The sequence below is a fragment of the Peromyscus eremicus genome, chromosome 3 (assembly GCF_949786415.1).
Source record: "Peromyscus eremicus chromosome 3, PerEre_H2_v1, whole genome shotgun sequence".
NCBI classification, from domain to species: domain Eukaryota; kingdom Metazoa; phylum Chordata; class Mammalia; order Rodentia; family Cricetidae; genus Peromyscus; species Peromyscus eremicus.
In genome coordinates, this window is record NC_081418.1 from 12,441,541 (window position 1) to 12,459,254 (window position 17,714).

The following is a 17,714-nucleotide window of genomic DNA, read 5'->3' on the forward strand; positions in this document are numbered from 1 at the left end:
GGCACGTTCCCCCCAAGAATAGACTGTTCCTTAAAAGCTAAAATTATCTCCAATATTCCAGTTGGTAGCATATATAATTTCACATGCATTTTGGACAAAATAACTCAAAGAATATAAATGTTTAGTTTCACTATATATATTTATACAAACGTTTCAGTAATTTTTGATACACACATAATTTGTTTAGCAAGGAAATCAGTTATAGTTACAAATGAGAAAGTATAAATAAAAGTATATATTATCAAACATTTACTTTTAATTCTTTTATGAATTTTATAGTGCAATTTCAATGATTACTCTCCATTTGATGATGTATCTATTTCTGTCTCTTTACATATTCTCTGAGGACTAAACTAGTCTAGATGCTTTTCATTGTGACAGGAAATAGATAACTGGCTATTCTAGCAAGTGCTTTCTTTTTTACTTTGATTAAATGCTATGTATTAATACAAATATTAAAAAAATATTTAACATCTTACACAGTCACAGCTCATAAGCGCTTTGCTCCAGCCTGAATGTTAACCATTGAGAAATAGATGCCTTTCTGTGCCAACAGCTGCTGGTGGGTGCCATGCTCCTTGACCTTGCCGTTCTGAATCACCACGATCAAGTCTGCGTTCTGGATGGTGGACAGGCGGTGTGCGATCACAATGCAGGTGCGGCCCTCCCTGGCTTTGTCCAGGGCTTCCTGGACAACCTGTTTCACAGTCACACAGAAGATTTAGGATGAAAACAGTCCTCTTCCTATAGCCCCCTCCCTAACAAGCCCCAGGAATTGTACACTCTGTCCGTCAACAGTGGCCTTGGTGGGGAAATGAAACAGAGATTAGAAAACAAGGTATCAGTCACACCAGAAGAGAAGTGAACACCAGTTTGCATGAGTTCTGAGACAGACGCTATCTAATGGAGACAGGAGATGTCTATTTCAAGGTAAGGGCAGTCTATAGAGTCCACCCTTTAAAAACACTCAGGCCTTTCCACACAACATCCCTAAAGCGTCCTCTAGCCAGCTCCACAGAGCATCAGGAAGCTGGAGCACACCAAAGCCATCACAGCAGTACAACAGCCCTGACCATCTGCCTGTCACACAGCTCAACTCTTAACCTTTCTCAGGCTGGAAGGCACCAGCAGCACGTGTCTTAGGGCACAGCCAGACTTCAGGCCAGTCTCCCTTCAGCTCTTCACAGGCTGCTGCAGAGACGCTGCCTGCAGGAGCAGACTGCTGCCAGCATGCAGCTTGTAGGCAGACATCACGGAACACAGAGGCCCGAGATTGATTTGCCCCTCATCACTTCAGGTCTCCTAAGGCCCAGCTGTAGACATTTAAACTGCGCTGGGAGCCAACACCAGCGGCAGTCAGCTGTCTGGCTCAGCGTTCTCCACCGCGGCAGAGAACGAAGTCAACTTAAACCCTTACCTTTTCGCTCTCGGTATCCAGAGCTGAGGTGGCTTCATCCAGAAGCAAAATGTGCGGCTGTCTGACGAGGGCGCGCGCGATGGCGATGCGCTGCTTCTGCCCGCCCGACAGCTGGGTGCCTTTGTCTCCTACTCTGGTGTTGTATTTCTGGGAACAGAATTGGGTTGTTATGAAAACAGAGCTGATGACAAAGTGCAAAGACAGTGTGACCATAGGATATGTAATTTTCTAGTATACATAATATATAACATAAAACATTGGTTTAACAGTCAAAATCCAAGTAAAAACCAAATCCATGGCTCACTCTTATATATATATATATAATATGATAATATAATAATATAATAACTATAAAATTTAGGCCTACAAGTTAAGATGGGTTGATAGAAGAAAACAATAACAAAAAAGCTCTAAAATGGTGAGTTTCATATCTCTGTTATTTTTATGGGTTTTTATGTTTTGTGGGGGGCGGAGAGGGGATCACAGAACAACTTGTAATGGTTAGATCCTCCTGTGGGATCAAACTCAGGCTGTTCAGCATGGCAGCAAGCACCTTTAGTTCCTAAGCCATCTTGTTAAGCCTCTGTCTCCTTTAATTGGGTCTCACTACAGGTCTCAGGGAAGTCTCACATTTACTGTATAGACCAGGCTGGCCTTGAACCCCTCCTCAACTGTCATCTGAGATGACAGATGTGTGCGGTTGTACCTTTCTCTCTCTGGAAAATAGACACCCTAAAACCATATGCTTTATGTGATTGACCAAAATTTATAAGTGTAGGAATTTTGCAATGGTATTAACTTTCACCTTCTGGTCTGATTACATTTAGGACATGATTTGTGGGAAATTTAAACAGCTGTTTATTATCATCAAAGCTTGTCTTATTCACAACCTGCAGTTGATGCCATGTGAAGTATTTTAAAGTGAAAAAAATAAAGAAATTCTTAGGATGTTAGCATTGGGTCTTTGTTTTTATGGACCATCACCGTCAATTAATTAATGTTAATTAATTGGTATTAAGGAATTAATATTTAACCTTGAAAATCAAGTATTCTCCAAAAATTTGGGTTTCACATTCCATTCAAAATTCTTCCTATACTGTTTCCCACAGTAGGTAATCATCACTAACTAGTCAATATGATGCAAGAGACACAAGTTACAGGGTGTGCATAGGATCATGTACACCTAGGAAACATTATTTTCATATATTTGAGCCCTTAATATGCTGACATTATAGCCAAAATGTGGGCTCTGATTTTTATACCTGAATTTTGACTGTTAAGTCCATGTGTTATATACGGGTACTCCTTTATTGCGTGTGTGTGTGTGTGTGTGTGTGTGTGTGTGTGTGTGTGTGTGTGCATGCTGTGTTCCTTGTACACTTCTTTTCTTGAGACAGGGCCTCTCACTGAGAACTAGAGCTCACTGATTAGGTTAGGCCGGCTGGACGTGAAGTCTGAGGGGTCCTTCTGTATGTGCCTTCTCAGGGCTGGGATTACAAGCATGTGCCCTATCCTGTTCTTTGCCTGGGTGCTCAGGATTAAACTCAGGGCCTCAGGGTTGTACTACAAGCACTTTAATGACTGAACTATCTCTTCAGCCTCTGGAGAGAAGGCCCCTGCTAAGGACTGGCCTCAGAATCCAGGTGTTCTTGATGTGTTGTTCCTCCCTGTGTGAGTGTGGTGTCACCAGACCACAGGAACTCAGCAGTGATTCTTGTGGGGTCCATAAGGACAGTGTTGTTAACCCCATGAGGAGGAGGAAACAGATCATGGCAGAGTAAGCCAATGGCTAGGTCTAATCACTCAGAAGGGGCTGCTTAGAGACCAGAGTTGGTCTAGTACACAGAGAATAGGAATCATGATGTCCACAGAGGTGCTCTGAGTAACAGAAAGAGATTGAAGTCCAGAGGTGGGTCCTTGTGGTAGTCACATACCAGAGGACAAAGTATTTTTGAGACACTATAGTTATAGTGGCTCTGTGTTGTAGCCTGCATCAGCATCATCTGAGCTTTGAAGTCTCAGAGCCCTGGACCCTGCTGCCAAATTATTCTCCTTCACCAGTGATGGGTGGAAGCTGATACTTTGTACTTCCAATGACTTCCAAGGTGACATTGATCCACATTCAGGCTTTGAAAGTCAGTGGCTCTCATTAGTAAAGGGTAACTAGGGTTTTGTACTTTGAATGTTTGAGCCTCAAAAAGTTACTCAAATTAGTGAACTAATTCTTGGTTGCACCACACTGAGGAGAGGAGGGGACAGGCCTGCTCCCAGGTAATGTGTTTGAGAGTAGTAATTATCTGTGAAAAAAGCCAAAAGAGAGGAGAGTTTTAGGGAAGACTTTTGGCCACCTGGTGTTGTCATGTTTGCCTGACTGGTTTGAGGCTACTAAGCCTTATTTTATCATGAGCACTTCCTGTAATAATGAACATAACTAGTGATAATGGGAGAACGTATATTAGTTATGTAAGATGCATTTAAAAAAATTAAGACCTAAGAAGGTACACAAAAAGGTGAGAGGTTCAATTTATCTAACTTACACGAAGAACTGAGAGAAGTCCATAGGACAATAGCCCTGGGAAGATTTTGGTAGTCAAGTCTAAGATTGTAGCTCAGGACCCTACAATGGGTGGTACATCAATTATAGATCATATAATACCGTAGTCATCCCAGTGACTCAGCTCTATTTGGAGGGCCTTCTTTCTGGCATGGGCGCGGCTCTCTTGTCTGGCCCAACTCCATAGTGGCACTTGGATCACTGAGGGGAGCTACAGAACATTCATGCCTGCTTCCGCTGCCGAAGCAGTGCAGAAACAGTGGAGACTGGATGCTGCCTGTCTACCCTTGACCTGGGAGCGGACGCTCGCATGTATCCCCAGGCCGGAAACAGGTGGATCCTCGAGCTGACAAACTAAAGGACTGTTCCAGTTCTCAAAGTTCCTGTCTCTTCTCCTTGACTCTGTCTAATATTCTGCTCCTTCCTCACAATGACAGGGAAGGAATTGGGCAAACATAATCTCTAACTTGGCTAAGAAGTATGGATAGACGCCTCTCTGCTGGTAAGATACATTTTGGTTGCTAGTCTTAGGTTTCAGATGACAGACCCAAGGGTGTAGCTCCGTGGTACAACACTTGCCTGTTACGTGCAATGCTGTGAGTTTCATCCCCAGAATGGGGATGGGCAGCATCAAAGAATAAGTGGAAAGAGCTGCTAACTACCAGGCACAAGGTACATACATCAGGTAGCGACTCGATGAACTGGTGGATGTTGGCCTCCTTGGCCGCCCTCACGATCTCATCCTGGGACACAACCCGGCTGTTGTCTCCATAGGCGATGTTCTCTGCGATGCTACAGTCGAACAGGATGGGCTCTTGGGACACAATGCCAAGTTGGGCTCGGAGCCACTGGATGTTCAGTTGCTTTACTTCTTTGCCATCTAGAAACTGAAAGCAAGGGGTCACAGATCAACTTCAGGACCAGCACGATTCAGATTTAGCAAAATTACTGCCATTATTTCACAGTATAAAACTCTTGGGTTGCTGTGAGATTAAGGAAAAGGTTTCTGGTTAATTTTTAGTTGTCATATAAAATAATAGGTTAATCATTATATTTTCATGTGTATGTATCAATGAACTTTACTTTGATATGTCTCTCACTACCTCTACAACTCTATTTGAGATAAGGTCTCACTCTGTAGCCCAGGCTAGCCTGGAACTCACACTTTAGCTCAGGCCAGCCTTGACTCCATGGGAATTTTCCTGCCTCATCCTCCCAAATCTTGAGATTATAGGCATAAACTACCAACAGCTAGACCTTACAGCTCTTTACAAAAATATTTAATAATACATTTAATAAAATAAATTATTTATTTTTACTGAGAATTTAGTCAGAGTTTGAGAACCAACATTTCACTACTTTTGAATGTAGTGATAAGTCCTGTGTTCAAACTTCAGTGATAAAACTGAAACATGAAATCAAAACTCTCAGAAAACAGTTTTTAAAAAGGCAGTAAGGTAAAGAACAGAGCTCTTGTAACTAGTAAAGAACTGATACAGTAAGGCTGTGACTGTGTGTGTGTGCATGCACATTTATTTTTGTTTTACACCCTGCCCACAGTCCTGTCCCCACCCACCCATTCTTCCCCCGTTTCTCTTCAGAACAGGCAGATGGCCCGTGAATCCCAGCCGTGGCATAGCAAGTTGCAGTGAGACAGGCACCTGTTAAGGCTGGATGAGGCAACAGGTAGGAGGAAAGGACCCCAAAGCAGGCAACAGAGTCAGAGACAGCCCTGCTCCCACTGTTAGGAGTCCCACACGAAGACCAAGTTACATACTGTAACATAGACACAGAGGGTCTAGGTCAGACCCATGCAGGCTCTCTGGTTGTCTGTTCAGTCTCTGTGAACCTCTATGAGCCCAAGCTAGTTGATTCTGTGGGTTTCCTTGTGATGTCCTTGACCCCTCTGGCTCCTACAATCCTTCCTCTCCATCATAAGTGTTTTTGAATAGAATAGAAAAGAGGCCAGCCTGGTCTATAAAGAGAGTTCCAAGACAGCTAGGGCTGTTACACAGAGAAAGCCTGTCTCGAAAAACCAAAATCAAAACAAACCAACCAACAAACAAAATTCTAAGTAGCAGTGAATAATTAGTAGGAAAGTTAAAAAGAACCATGGACAGCAGGTAGAAAATTTCCCTCTTTTCTTCTCAGTCACTAGTTCTGCCAAGGCCCCTGGAGCAACGGGCCATTGCTCATGCTTCTGCGACCTTCTGAGTACTCATAACTAAACACAGACATAGTAATGATTACCTGCTCTGAATATTCTCTCTCTCTCTCTCTCTCTCTCTCTCTCTCTCTCTCTCTCTCTCTATCTCTCTCTCATTATAATCATTAAAATTCATTACCTTCTACAAGACTTCTCTCTCATCCTAAGATGGTTTTTGACAGGATCTCAAAGTTTTGCTGAGTATGGAATCCTGATTACTCTCTCACCATTTCAGTTGAGAAAACAAAAGGCATCCCTCCGTATTTCCATCCACTCTCCAAATGTGTCCATCTTACTCTGGGAGCCCTGTCTGTTTGGTTGTGCCACGGATTATGTCCTCTGTATATCAGTAGTATTGGCTTATCCTGGCCGTGACAATGCTTGGGCCTCCTCTTGACCAGTTCCCTGACCTGTCTCCCGTTCCTGCTGCTGCTCTTCCCTGCCTCTTTTACCCTGGATTCTCTTCATAGTCCACACTCACTTAAATCTCCACATCCCTCTCTAACCATCTTTGAGTCACGCTAAACTGTTTGCGCCCATCAACACTTCATTGAGAGCAGAGTGGTGGAAATAGCCCACAAATTGTATTCACATTGTATCAGAAGTCCTCCTCTTTCCACCGCCTGTGTCCTTGCAAACCACTTCTCCACTGAAACGCATCCTACCCTTGACTTGTCATCCCATTTCCATCTTCTGCAACTCTCTTTATCTTTCTGGCTACCTCAGGTTTGGCCAGCTCTTAAACTGTCAGCTCAAGTCTCACCATGGCAAAGGAGATAGGTGGTCAAAAGCTGCTTGCAGCAGAGGGCAGAGGGCAGCATGTTGAGAGAGAGGCTGGGTAAACCGGCCAGTGCGGTTGGCCTGGATGAGACATCTGGGTTGTCAGATTATCTAACAGAGCCTCTTGCTGAAGGGTTCAAAAACCCATGGCCTACAATATATCCAGCCATTTGGATGATTAAAAACCTGAAATGGTCTGAGTACAAAAGTGTGCTCACCACTGTGCCGGCCATGGGGTCGTAGAACCGCTCGAGCAGCTGGACCACTGTGCTCTTCCCGCAGCCACTGCTGCCCACCAGGGCCAGCGTCTGGCCCTTCTTCACCTCCAGGTTCAGCCCCTGAAGCACTGGGATGTCGGGTCGGGTGGGATAGTTGAACTTGACTTCATTAAATTTCACATTTCCTTCCAATGTATTCTAAAATGAGAACAGTAAACACTTAGTTTGATTGCAACATTATTGAAAACACAGGATATAGTGTTAATTCCTAGTGCCGGGTATTGGAAATGAGCTTCTATCATAGTTAAGCTTCATTTCATCTCTGGAATTAAATCTAAAGAGGTAATGGTTTTACAACATGAATTCTCAATGTAACATCAATGCACTCTCCCAGACTAGAATATCTACATACTGGAAAGCCTAAGGAACTGGATTTCCATTTACCCTGGGCAGTATTCCTATCTCCCTGTAACTTGTTTTATAAAAGTCATGACTATTAATATACAGTATTAACAATGATTGAAATCAGCTCTTCTAGGTCTTAGCCACAGCATATAATTTTTAAAACTAAAGCACCGATTTTACTAAATTTCCTCTTTGTGTCTTTTCATTGGGGAGTTAGGGATAGATCAGCCGCCAGAAGAGCAGACTCACAGGCTTCAGGCCTTCTGTGCTGTAGCTGTCAATCTCGGGGATTTTTTCAATGATCATGATGATATGCGATGCCGACACTTTGGCTTTGGCATAGTCAGGAGCGAATGAACTGACCTGTCCAACTGCCATGGCACCGAAGACAACAGCTGAGAATACTCTGGAAAATAAAAGGCAAGCATGTGCAGAGAGTGATAGCTACAGTGTTAGCACTGTGGTACGTCTGTAACGAAGGAGTAATTGCCATCAGAAGGTTGAAAGATAGAGACTCCTTCCCCTTACGTGTTCTCATCAGCACGAGAGAGGCTGCAAAATAGCCCCTCTTCACCTCTCCTGTTATCCTCAACTTTTTACAACATGACCTTTGCTAACACTTCCTTCTAAGAATTACCAATTTGTTTTCCAGTTTTTGAACCTGGAGTGGCCTTGTGACATGGTTTCATGGACAGGATGTGGTGGAAATCACTGTTCCCAGTTTCAAGCCTATGACTCAGCATATGTTTTGTTCCTTTATTTTTCTCTCCTTGCCTCTGGCCAATGAGCCTACAGCTCACTGCAGACAACATCGATCACAGCAGAGATCTACTATGCCCAACACAGACAAGGAGAACTGACCCAGAGACTCCAAGCAGGATAAATGTTTATAGTCCCATGTCACTGAGTTTCGTTGCTGGTCATTACACAGTGTAGCTGTGGCAATCAGTAATCCATACAGTCAGTGCCGCTATATCCAGCCTTAGAAATCCTATGAGCCATGTAATAAAGAGAACTTTTTTTTTTTAAATACATGGCTATGATGCCACATTTTAGGAAGACACTGTATTCTTAACCTCTGGCAGAGTACTCATAAGTGTCAGCAACTTCAAAAATCTTGGAGTAAAAAATAAGCAAAAGCATGATCAAATTAATGTCCCAGAGCCCGTAGTGTCTAGCTTTGACCTTGGGTATAATGACACAAACCTGCTCTGAGACATGTGCATTAGAAGGTGAATATTTTAAATCTTGAATTAACTACAGTGTATGACTAAAGCAAATGCTTAAACAGGGCAGCAATGGTGGGCTAGCACACTAAGGTGCCGGGTTTATCTGGTTTGGGGTGCAATGCAAACTCTAACCACATTGCACTATTAGGGAGAAGATCTGGCCCGCCAACCACTTGGGAGCTCAGAAGGTTCACATATCACCTTGATGACCAAACTGCATATTTGGTGACATCAATAGTGTGATTTCCCTCAGGCTTGTCTTCCCATGACCAAAGTATAGTGTTCAATGTCTGCAGAGACACACAAGGAAAATTCTAATCCAGATCTTCCATTGTCGTTGAAAAATTTCTTCAGCCCCTGAGGAACTAAGAGTTAGTCAGATGCCTGACAGGCAAACAGATAAGGAAAAGGGGCCACTGATAAATAATAACAATGGAAACTTCTGGAGTCACCCTTACCTGCCTTCCCAAGACAAAAGGCTGGCAGGCTTTCTCTCCTCCAGCAGGGCTCCCTTATAGCTGACCAGTGCAAGCTGGTCAGATATGGTCAAGGCTGGTCCTGACATGTTTATGTAAAGCTGTGGGCTTCAGCAATCCTTTGTTTGTCTAAACTGACTAATCTGACCAATTGAAAATGATGTAAGATGAACTCATGCAAGGCCACCCATAACACTTGAAAAAACAAAACAAGACAGAAAACCAAAACCCAAACCAAAACCCATCCCTTTAGGAGAAAGGGGATTTTCAGTTTCTGAGTAACCTTCCCACTTTGTGGGGAGTCTTTCTATATTCTCTTATCTCTCTCTCTCTCTCTCTCTCTCTCTCTCTCTCTCTCTCTCTCTCTCTCTCTCTCTGTCTCTCTCTCTCTCTCTCTCTCTCTCTCTCTCTGTGTGTGTGTGTGTGTGTGTTTGTGTATGTCTGTACCTATGTGTGTGTATAGATGTTTCTTTACCTTTAATATCTCAGGTTTGGTAAGAGTTGACACATCACCCACCTCTTAGCTGCCCTGACAGAAAGCTTTTTAAAGGAGCGATTAGAGTTCATGCCTTTCCAAAGGCATGGCCTTCTGGAGATCTCTAAACTGAGTCTCTATGTCTAGGCACAGATTTGGAATGGTCAGATATGCGTGAGTCAACACAGGGTGTATACGTTTCTGATGAAATGTGGAGTATCAGTGGTATCACACAGACACTCAGAGGCAAAATGCCACTTTCTTAATCAACAAATGCTCTCCATGACACTTCACAATACAATTTCTCATCCTAGATTTACTTTCAGGGTTAAATTATAAATATGAACAGAATACTTACAACAGAACATTTTCAAAAGTCATTAATTGCTGCGCCACCAAGTAGGCACCAAACCGGAAACAGGCAGCATAGGAAAAAAACATCATGGCCTGGGTGAAGGAGAATGTGATCCCAAAGATGTGTGCTTTCTTCAAAGCGTTTCTGGAAAGAAGAGAACCCAGATTCACTCCACTGCATTTCTCAGTCATTCAAGTAACTTCCTGTGGTTCGCAGTGAGGCACACAAGAGTGACAGACACAATGGATTCCCTTTCTAAAGAATTCAGCTTGAGCCCCTTTTACTTAGCAGTGTGAATACAGGGAACTGCCTCATCTCTGAGACTCAGTGGTGCCTTATCTTTAAGGTAGGATATTGCATCTTAGTGGTTGATAACTAGGCCTGAAACACCACCACCACCACCACCACCACCACCACCACCACCACCACCACCAGAGGAGCCTGTTCTACATTAACAAATGAAGGGTCCTGCCCTTTCCCCCACTTTGGGACTCAGCACATCTACCAACACCCTCAAGCTGTGGGTGACAGGGCAGCAGGCATGTTCTTGTACTTGGGGATCTAGATGAGGTGCATATCATCAGTGCAGCAGAGGGACAATGTGCTATGGGAAGGAAAAGCACCTGAGTGTCTGCAGCCAGGGAGGCTTTACAAAGCATTAGCATTCCAGGAATGTCTGAACAAGAAGAACCTGGGGGGAGCCTGGGCAGGAACAGTGTCTGGATGGGCAGCCCTTTGACTTTCCTCCTCCTGCTAAACCTACCAACTTCTTCTTGTCTTTGCCACTTACTGGAAAATGAAAATTTTCCCAGAAAAAGAGGGCCTGCCATGATTCTGACAAAGGTGCTTGGGAACCCTCCAGAAAGATCTAGTTCTCTCCTTGTCCCAGAGAAGCTGAGACTCCAAGGTTGGGTTTGCCCATGTCCTGGTCACCTTTTTTTAGAGCCCTCATCGATACTGCTGGGGTAAAGGGAGAAGAGAAGGTCTCCCCAGGAAAGAAAGGAACAGAAAGTATCCTCGAGAGATCCCCGCAGTGTCCCACAACACCTCCAATTTCATGTTCCATAGAGAACCTTCACCCCAAATACAGCAGAGAGCAGGTCACTGTCCCAATGGACACTAGAGGCATTCACAGTTGTCCCCTCCTCTCTCCTCCCCATTGTCTCCAGCCTTCACTGTTTCTACCTCACACATGCCCCTGCCTCAGCACAGGTCTCTTCTTTTCTCCCTTGATAATCCTTCTAGTACTTTCTTCATGTGCACTCCACCTTCTGGCAAAAGCAATCCTGAAAACCGAAGTCCTTACTAGACAACTCCTCGGAGTCCTGGCCCACTCCTGAGAGTGTCTTACCTGTAGGGTACCTGCAAGCTCTGGGCATACATATTTTCAAACTTCTGCTCCCGAGTCAAAGAGACGACAGTGCGGAAGTTTTCTATCACTTCGGTGGCAATCTGTAAAAGGACACCCATTACCAGGCACAAAGTCAGACACAGGAAACGAATTGAATTCTACAATTAATAGCATTAATCTACTATAATTTCTCTTTCATGCATCATTTGGTCTTATGGTAGCTATCTTCCTATCCCAAAGAATGATGACTTAGGAACCTGAATTCTACATCCTTCAGAGAGACCCCACCATGGAGTCTGGCCCTCTACACAGAAAGAGAGGCCAGGACACCAAAGCGTGAAGCACCTGTCTAAAGCCACACAGCATCTTTCCAAGGAGTCTGAATAACATTTATGGTTACTTTTTTCAAAATGTGATATTTATACATAACTTTTCCCCTGTGTAACTGTCACTCATGATAACTCAATAAAGTTTAAAAGATGTTCAGAGAGGGCCGGGCGCTGGTGGCGCACACCTTTAATCCCAGCACTCGGGAGGCAGAGCCAGGCGGATCTCTGTGAGTTCGAGGCCAGCCTGGGCTACCAAGTGAGTTCCAGGAAAAGGCGCAAAGGTACACAGAGAAACCCTGTCTCGAAAAACCAAAAAAAAAAAAAAGAAAAAGAAAAAAAAGATGTTCAGAGAGTAATGAAGATGATCAATAATTATACACTAGTATATTTCACAAAGTAGCTCACACATGTTTTTCTAAACATCTTTAACAAAATATAGACTAAATTCTAGATTTTGCCTAGTCAATTCCAACAGTATTTTTCAAGTTCATTCAATATACATTAATAATGAGTTGGGTTTTTTGTTTTTGTTTGATTTTTTTTGGTTTTTTTGAGACAGGCTTTCTCTGTGTAACAGCCCTGGCTGTTCTGGACCTCGCTTTGTAGACCAGGCTGGCCTTGAACTCACAGAGCTCTGCCTGCCTCTGCCTCAAAGTGCTGGGATTAAAGGTGCGTGCCACCATGCCTGGCTTAATAATGAGTTTTTAATGGCTACTTAACAAAGAGGCCAGCTAGGCCTTACTAATAATGGCTTCAATTCTTTCATTAAAAATAACATTGTAATAAATATATCCTTGGACATCAACATTTTCTCATAGTGATTTTCTTAGAAAACATTCTTAATATTGAGATTAAGAGGTCAAAGGGAATAAATTGCCTTTTAATGAATATTGTATTTTGATGAGCGTGATACATCAATTGTTTTCAAAAGAGTTTCTAATATTTAGTTGTGTTCTAATTGCATTTACTGCCTCCAAGGCTATTTAGTTAGGACAATACGGCTGTCGCCATCGTTTGCGTTCTTCCTAAAGGGAAGTGGAGAACATCAAGAACATCTAGGCCACACGAAGGGATTGTGCCTGCAACAGTGGTGGGACTTAAACCACCCTTGCCTCTCATTAGCTTATCTCAAAGGGGAGATATGGACCAGAAGTTCTCTGAAGTCCTTTTAAAATTGTATGTCTCCAGAAATTGACGTTTCTGGTTAAGATTCTGTGCCACCTTCTGGTGGTTTCACTGATCTAAACTGATCCTAGTAAAAACATTCTACTAACCCAGTGCAATTTGCTACTTAAAGCCATATGTGTGTGTGTGTGTGTGTGTGTGTGTGTGTGTGTGTGTGTGTGTACTTTCATTTATGCCTCACTGAATCTTACACAAATTATCTTACTTGAATAACAGCAAATATTTCATAATAAATTTATAAAAAATATTTTATAAACTTTGCACATTTCAAAAATATATACTGACTTTAGAAAATCCTGAAAGTACCAATGGTAAGAAGTTAGAAGAACTAATCAACTTTAATGAAACTCCCCAAAGACAATCTTCATTTACACATATTAGAAACATTTTGAATTATAATGGTTCCAACAAACTGAATCAGTAAGAAGAATATTATAAAAATGTATAGCTACAGTTGGGAACATGTCTCAGAAGGTAGGGCTATTGCTTTACAGTCATGAGGATCTGAGTTTGAATTGCGATCACACACATAAAAAAGCCTGGCATGGTCATGCCTGCCTGTAAACCTCGGTGGTGGGGACAGAGCTTGCATAGTGTGAAGACAACAACCATTTCACAGTGCAGTCTCCTCATACTGATGCACAATGAGGCAGTCAGGAAATGCCGGAAGTAGCAGCTATATCCTCTCAACTTCAATAGAGACCCAATCATCACTAGCAAGAAGGAAGTTAAAGTTCAAAGAAGAGTAAACAGCACTGTTTCCTTTGAAGGGGCTATATACCAAGTTGTTCTGAAGAAAGGAAAATGAGTTTCTCAGAAACAAACTTGTACTTCTCTTTCTGCTCCAAATAAACTGAGATTTGATCTGAATTTAATACTAAAAATATGAATGGGTATATTACACAAAACTGCTCATTATCCCATAAAAATGGAATAGAACAATATCAAGCCCTGATCATAAGCACAGTAGAGTTTATCTGCATGGTCTATCAATCACACCACAAAGACAGGATATGAATGAGACCTCCCATTACACTGATCTGCTCTGGAATCCCAAACAAGAACATTGTCAAGTGTGGCATGGTATGTATTCCTAGGTCAGGGCCAATATTACTTGGGCCAGAACATAGCCAGACCCCAAGTTTAGCTAGTTCCCAATGACAATCTGCTGGGACCTCACCAAAGGGTGAACTCCACAGAACCTGGCTGAGAAATACTAAAGCTAGTCAGAGCATTTCCCTGAAAGCACCAATGAAAATAGAGCAACAGGTCTAAGAACGTGCAGAGAAACAAGGCATCTTTGGTGTCTCTGGGATCTTCCTCACCTTTCACATCGGTGGGGTGCGTGGAACCACAACCCTCTCACCTGCCCGGATCCCTGCTTTGTTTCTTGGTACCTGGAATGTCAGGGGTCAGCCCTGTTCTGACCTCTCATTTCTGCAGAGAGCATGTGCTATCTGACTAAGCTCCACCATAGCAGAAGTTGGATTTCTAGCTAATAGGTGAATCAATGCCTGAGTTTGAATCCTGGCTCTAGGAGTGACTGGCTCTAAGGTAGAGAGGCGTATCCTGTGTGTCCCTCAGCCTCACCTGAAAAATGAGATAATAACAGAATATACCTGATAGAGTCAGTGTAAGGAACAAAACATTTTCCAGGGAACCAAGTAAATGCCACATAACTCTGTTGAGCTGTGAGGAAAAACAGCCGAGTGTGCAGAATAAACAGGACGAGGGGAAAGAAAACAGATATGAGAGGAAGGGAGGGTGTCTGATAAGGAGGAAAGAGAGGGGGATGCTGAAGGGTGTGTGCTGGTTGCAGAGAAAGCAGGTCTAGGGGCCAGATCAAGGATATAAAATGGTATGAGGCACCAGAGTAATCCCACACTGACTAGATTACATAATCTAGAATGAAGAGAACAAATACATTTGGGACTTTTCTACTTTGAATCTCCCCAATCATTCATAATAAAATGCACCCGCCATCCTGAATACAGGGATAGCTTTAAGCCTAGTTGACAGGAAGACAGAGGAGAACAGAAGGTAGGGTGAGTGTGCTGGCTAGTTTTATGTCAACTTGACACAAGCTAGAGTCAGAGAGGGAACCTCAGTTGAGAAAACGCCTCCATATGATAGGGCTGTAGGCAGGCCTGTGGGGCATTTTCTTAACTACTGGTTGACGGGGAAGCCCAGCCTATGGTGGATGGTGCCACCCCTGGGCTGGTGTGTCCTGGATTCTATAAGAAAGCAGGCTGAACAAGCCAAAAGAAGCAAGCCAGTAAGCAGTACCCTGTCCCCATGGCCTCTGCATCACCTCCTGCCTCCAGGCTCCTGCTCTGGTGAGTTCCTGCTTTGGATAATGAACTGTGAGTAAAATAAACCCTTTCCTCCCCAAACTGCTTTGGCCATGGGTGTTCCATTGCAACAAGAGGAACAGTAAGGGACAGAGAGGAAAGAGGTCAAAAGAAAAGATGCAAAGAAGAAAAGGACTGGCTAAGAAGAGAGGAATAGGAAGACAATGGCTTCAAACAAAGAAACAAAACCCCTGAAAATGCAGGTGTCGGTGTTTGAAACCACGGATATGAGATAAGTGTAGTAAATGTTGCCCCGAAGGTGGCTATTAAAACATTGTCATAGACTGAGGAGATGGCTCGGTTGCTCAAGAGTTAGCCTGGCAAGCACAAGGGCCTGAGTTTGACCTCCTGAACCCAGAGGTAAAAACAGCTCAGCTATGCATGTGGCATGTGCTTGTAATCCCAGTGCTGGGGGTGCAGGGATGGGTGGAGAGACCATATCTCAAAATGCAAAGTGGTCCACACCTGGGAAATAACGCCCAGGGTGTTCTCTGGTCTCCACACAACATGCCCATGTGTGAGCTGAGCACCCACAGGAACACACACGCATAGTAACAGAGAGTAATAAATATTTTTTCCGCTTAAGTAACCAATCATGCTTAGTTTAACTCACCTTCCCAGAACCCTCTAGTTCCTTCTTATCTTTCAGTGCTTGTCCAGACAGCATCTTCATTTCAATCACTCCTGCTATGGCAATGATGGGTACAATAGCTAAAAGCAGAAGGGTCAGCTGCCAGCCGTAGACTAGGGATATGATAATTCCTGTCCCAAGATTTGCTACATTCTGGGTAATGACAGCAAGTCTGGATCCTGTAGCCTAAAAAAGAAGAAGAAATTGGAGACACGTTTTATATTCAAAAATATTTTCTAATATATTTTTAAGGATAGTAACACATTTTGATGAAAACTTTCTCACCTATGAAATAAAAGGAAAGATATACTTGTCAGAAGTTTTTGGTTTCTAAAATGAAGATTCCCATGATTTAAGAATACTAAATGTAGAGTAATAACCCAAAATGCAAGTACATATTTCTATCTATTTAAATCTTTCAGTACCAAGAAAATGTTTATGTACCAAAGCATGATGATTAAACCAAACTCAGCAATCAGAATGGTAAGAATCTGGCAATTCTATTGAACTGGAAATGGTGGTCGTCGAGGTATAAAACTGCTTATAGTTTAAGGAAGAGATGTGTCAAAAAAGGTGTTCAAATATATTTGGGACTACTTGTTTTTTCTGTTTTTTTTTTTTTTTAAATTTGGTTTAGTTTTTTGTTTTTCAAGACAGGGTTTCTCTGTGCAGCCCTGGCTGTCCTGGAACTCACTCTGTAGACCAGGCTGGCCTAGGAACTCAGAGATCTGCCTACCTCTTATTTGGACCTATTTGAAACACTTATTTTCTTGGGGAAAAAATGAAATTTGAAAGCTAGAGAACATGGTCTACAGTTAGCAGAATCTTTGGGTAGAATGCTGGAGGGTGATAATGCATGGCTTTCACTACTATGTAGCAATTCCCAGCTCTAAATCAGCAGTTTAACTAGTCAGTTTAGCACACGTCCAAGTAGTGTAGTCCACGTCTACTCTACTTGGAATTACTCTGGTACCTCATACAATCTCATTTCCCTGCTGTGGCCTCCACACTCAATTTCTCTTCAAATAGCACACATCCTTTACCAGTCCTAATTTTTCTTTCACTTAAGCATGGCTGACTAGTCTCAGTAAAGATTATGATGTATACTCTAGGCTGGCCATTGGCCATCTCTGTCACTTTTGACAAATCTCTCCTAACTCCAAACCTGAGCAGATTCATTATTTAATAACCAAAGCCTCTTCTCCATCTTGAAATCTGGCACGATTCTTCGCATATCATTTAATACCTATCTGACATAATCAGGAAACAGTCTAGAGAGGATCTGCCCCACAGGAATGTGTTAGGGTGCCCAGCATCTACAATCCCACACAGAAGCTGCTAAAGGACAGAAGTACTCAGAACATCTATCCTGGACACAGTAGAGACAGTTCCCTGGGCTTATAAGCTTTTAGGTATATGCAGGCCTTGCTTTGGACAACAAAAAAAAAAATCAAGATAATTCCAGAGATGATAAATTCCTTGATGTATAGGCAAAGTGAAATAAATATTTTAATCAAATAATTTTGACAATTTAAAATATATAAAAAATAGTAAAATTTTTAATGTCTTCTCCATCTATTAACCCATGGCTCTTGCATATTTTACAAAAAGTCTTTTAGCCTTATGTCCATCCGTGATCTTTCTCTTCCTGTCTCTGAAGACCAGTCCCGTCAGGCTTTCATTCCCACCATACTTGACTATCCTTGGGACAACCAGCTACGTACACCACACTGTGTTCAACCATCTACACCC

At 42.8% G+C, this 17,714-nt stretch overlaps 1 protein-coding gene across 1 annotated transcript in view; it reads right to left on the reverse strand.

Moving 5' to 3' along the window:
* Positions 1 to 236: 236 nt before the first annotated feature.
* Abcb1 (ATP binding cassette subfamily B member 1) overlaps positions 237 to 17,714 on the reverse strand; it is a 159,845-nt gene continuing 142,367 nt past the window's right edge. The window contains exons 21-28 of the mRNA XM_059257289.1: positions 15,945 to 16,148; positions 11,467 to 11,567; positions 10,119 to 10,259; positions 7,830 to 7,986; positions 7,176 to 7,373; positions 4,652 to 4,858; positions 1,418 to 1,564; positions 237 to 697 (exon numbers count right to left, since the gene is read on the reverse strand). Coding sequence (XP_059113272.1) covers positions 491 to 697; positions 1,418 to 1,564; positions 4,652 to 4,858; positions 7,176 to 7,373; positions 7,830 to 7,986; positions 10,119 to 10,259; positions 11,467 to 11,567; positions 15,945 to 16,148 — 1,362 coding nt within the window. The 3' untranslated portion in view covers positions 237 to 490. The remainder of the gene's footprint in view (positions 698 to 1,417; positions 1,565 to 4,651; positions 4,859 to 7,175; positions 7,374 to 7,829; positions 7,987 to 10,118; positions 10,260 to 11,466; positions 11,568 to 15,944; positions 16,149 to 17,714) is intronic.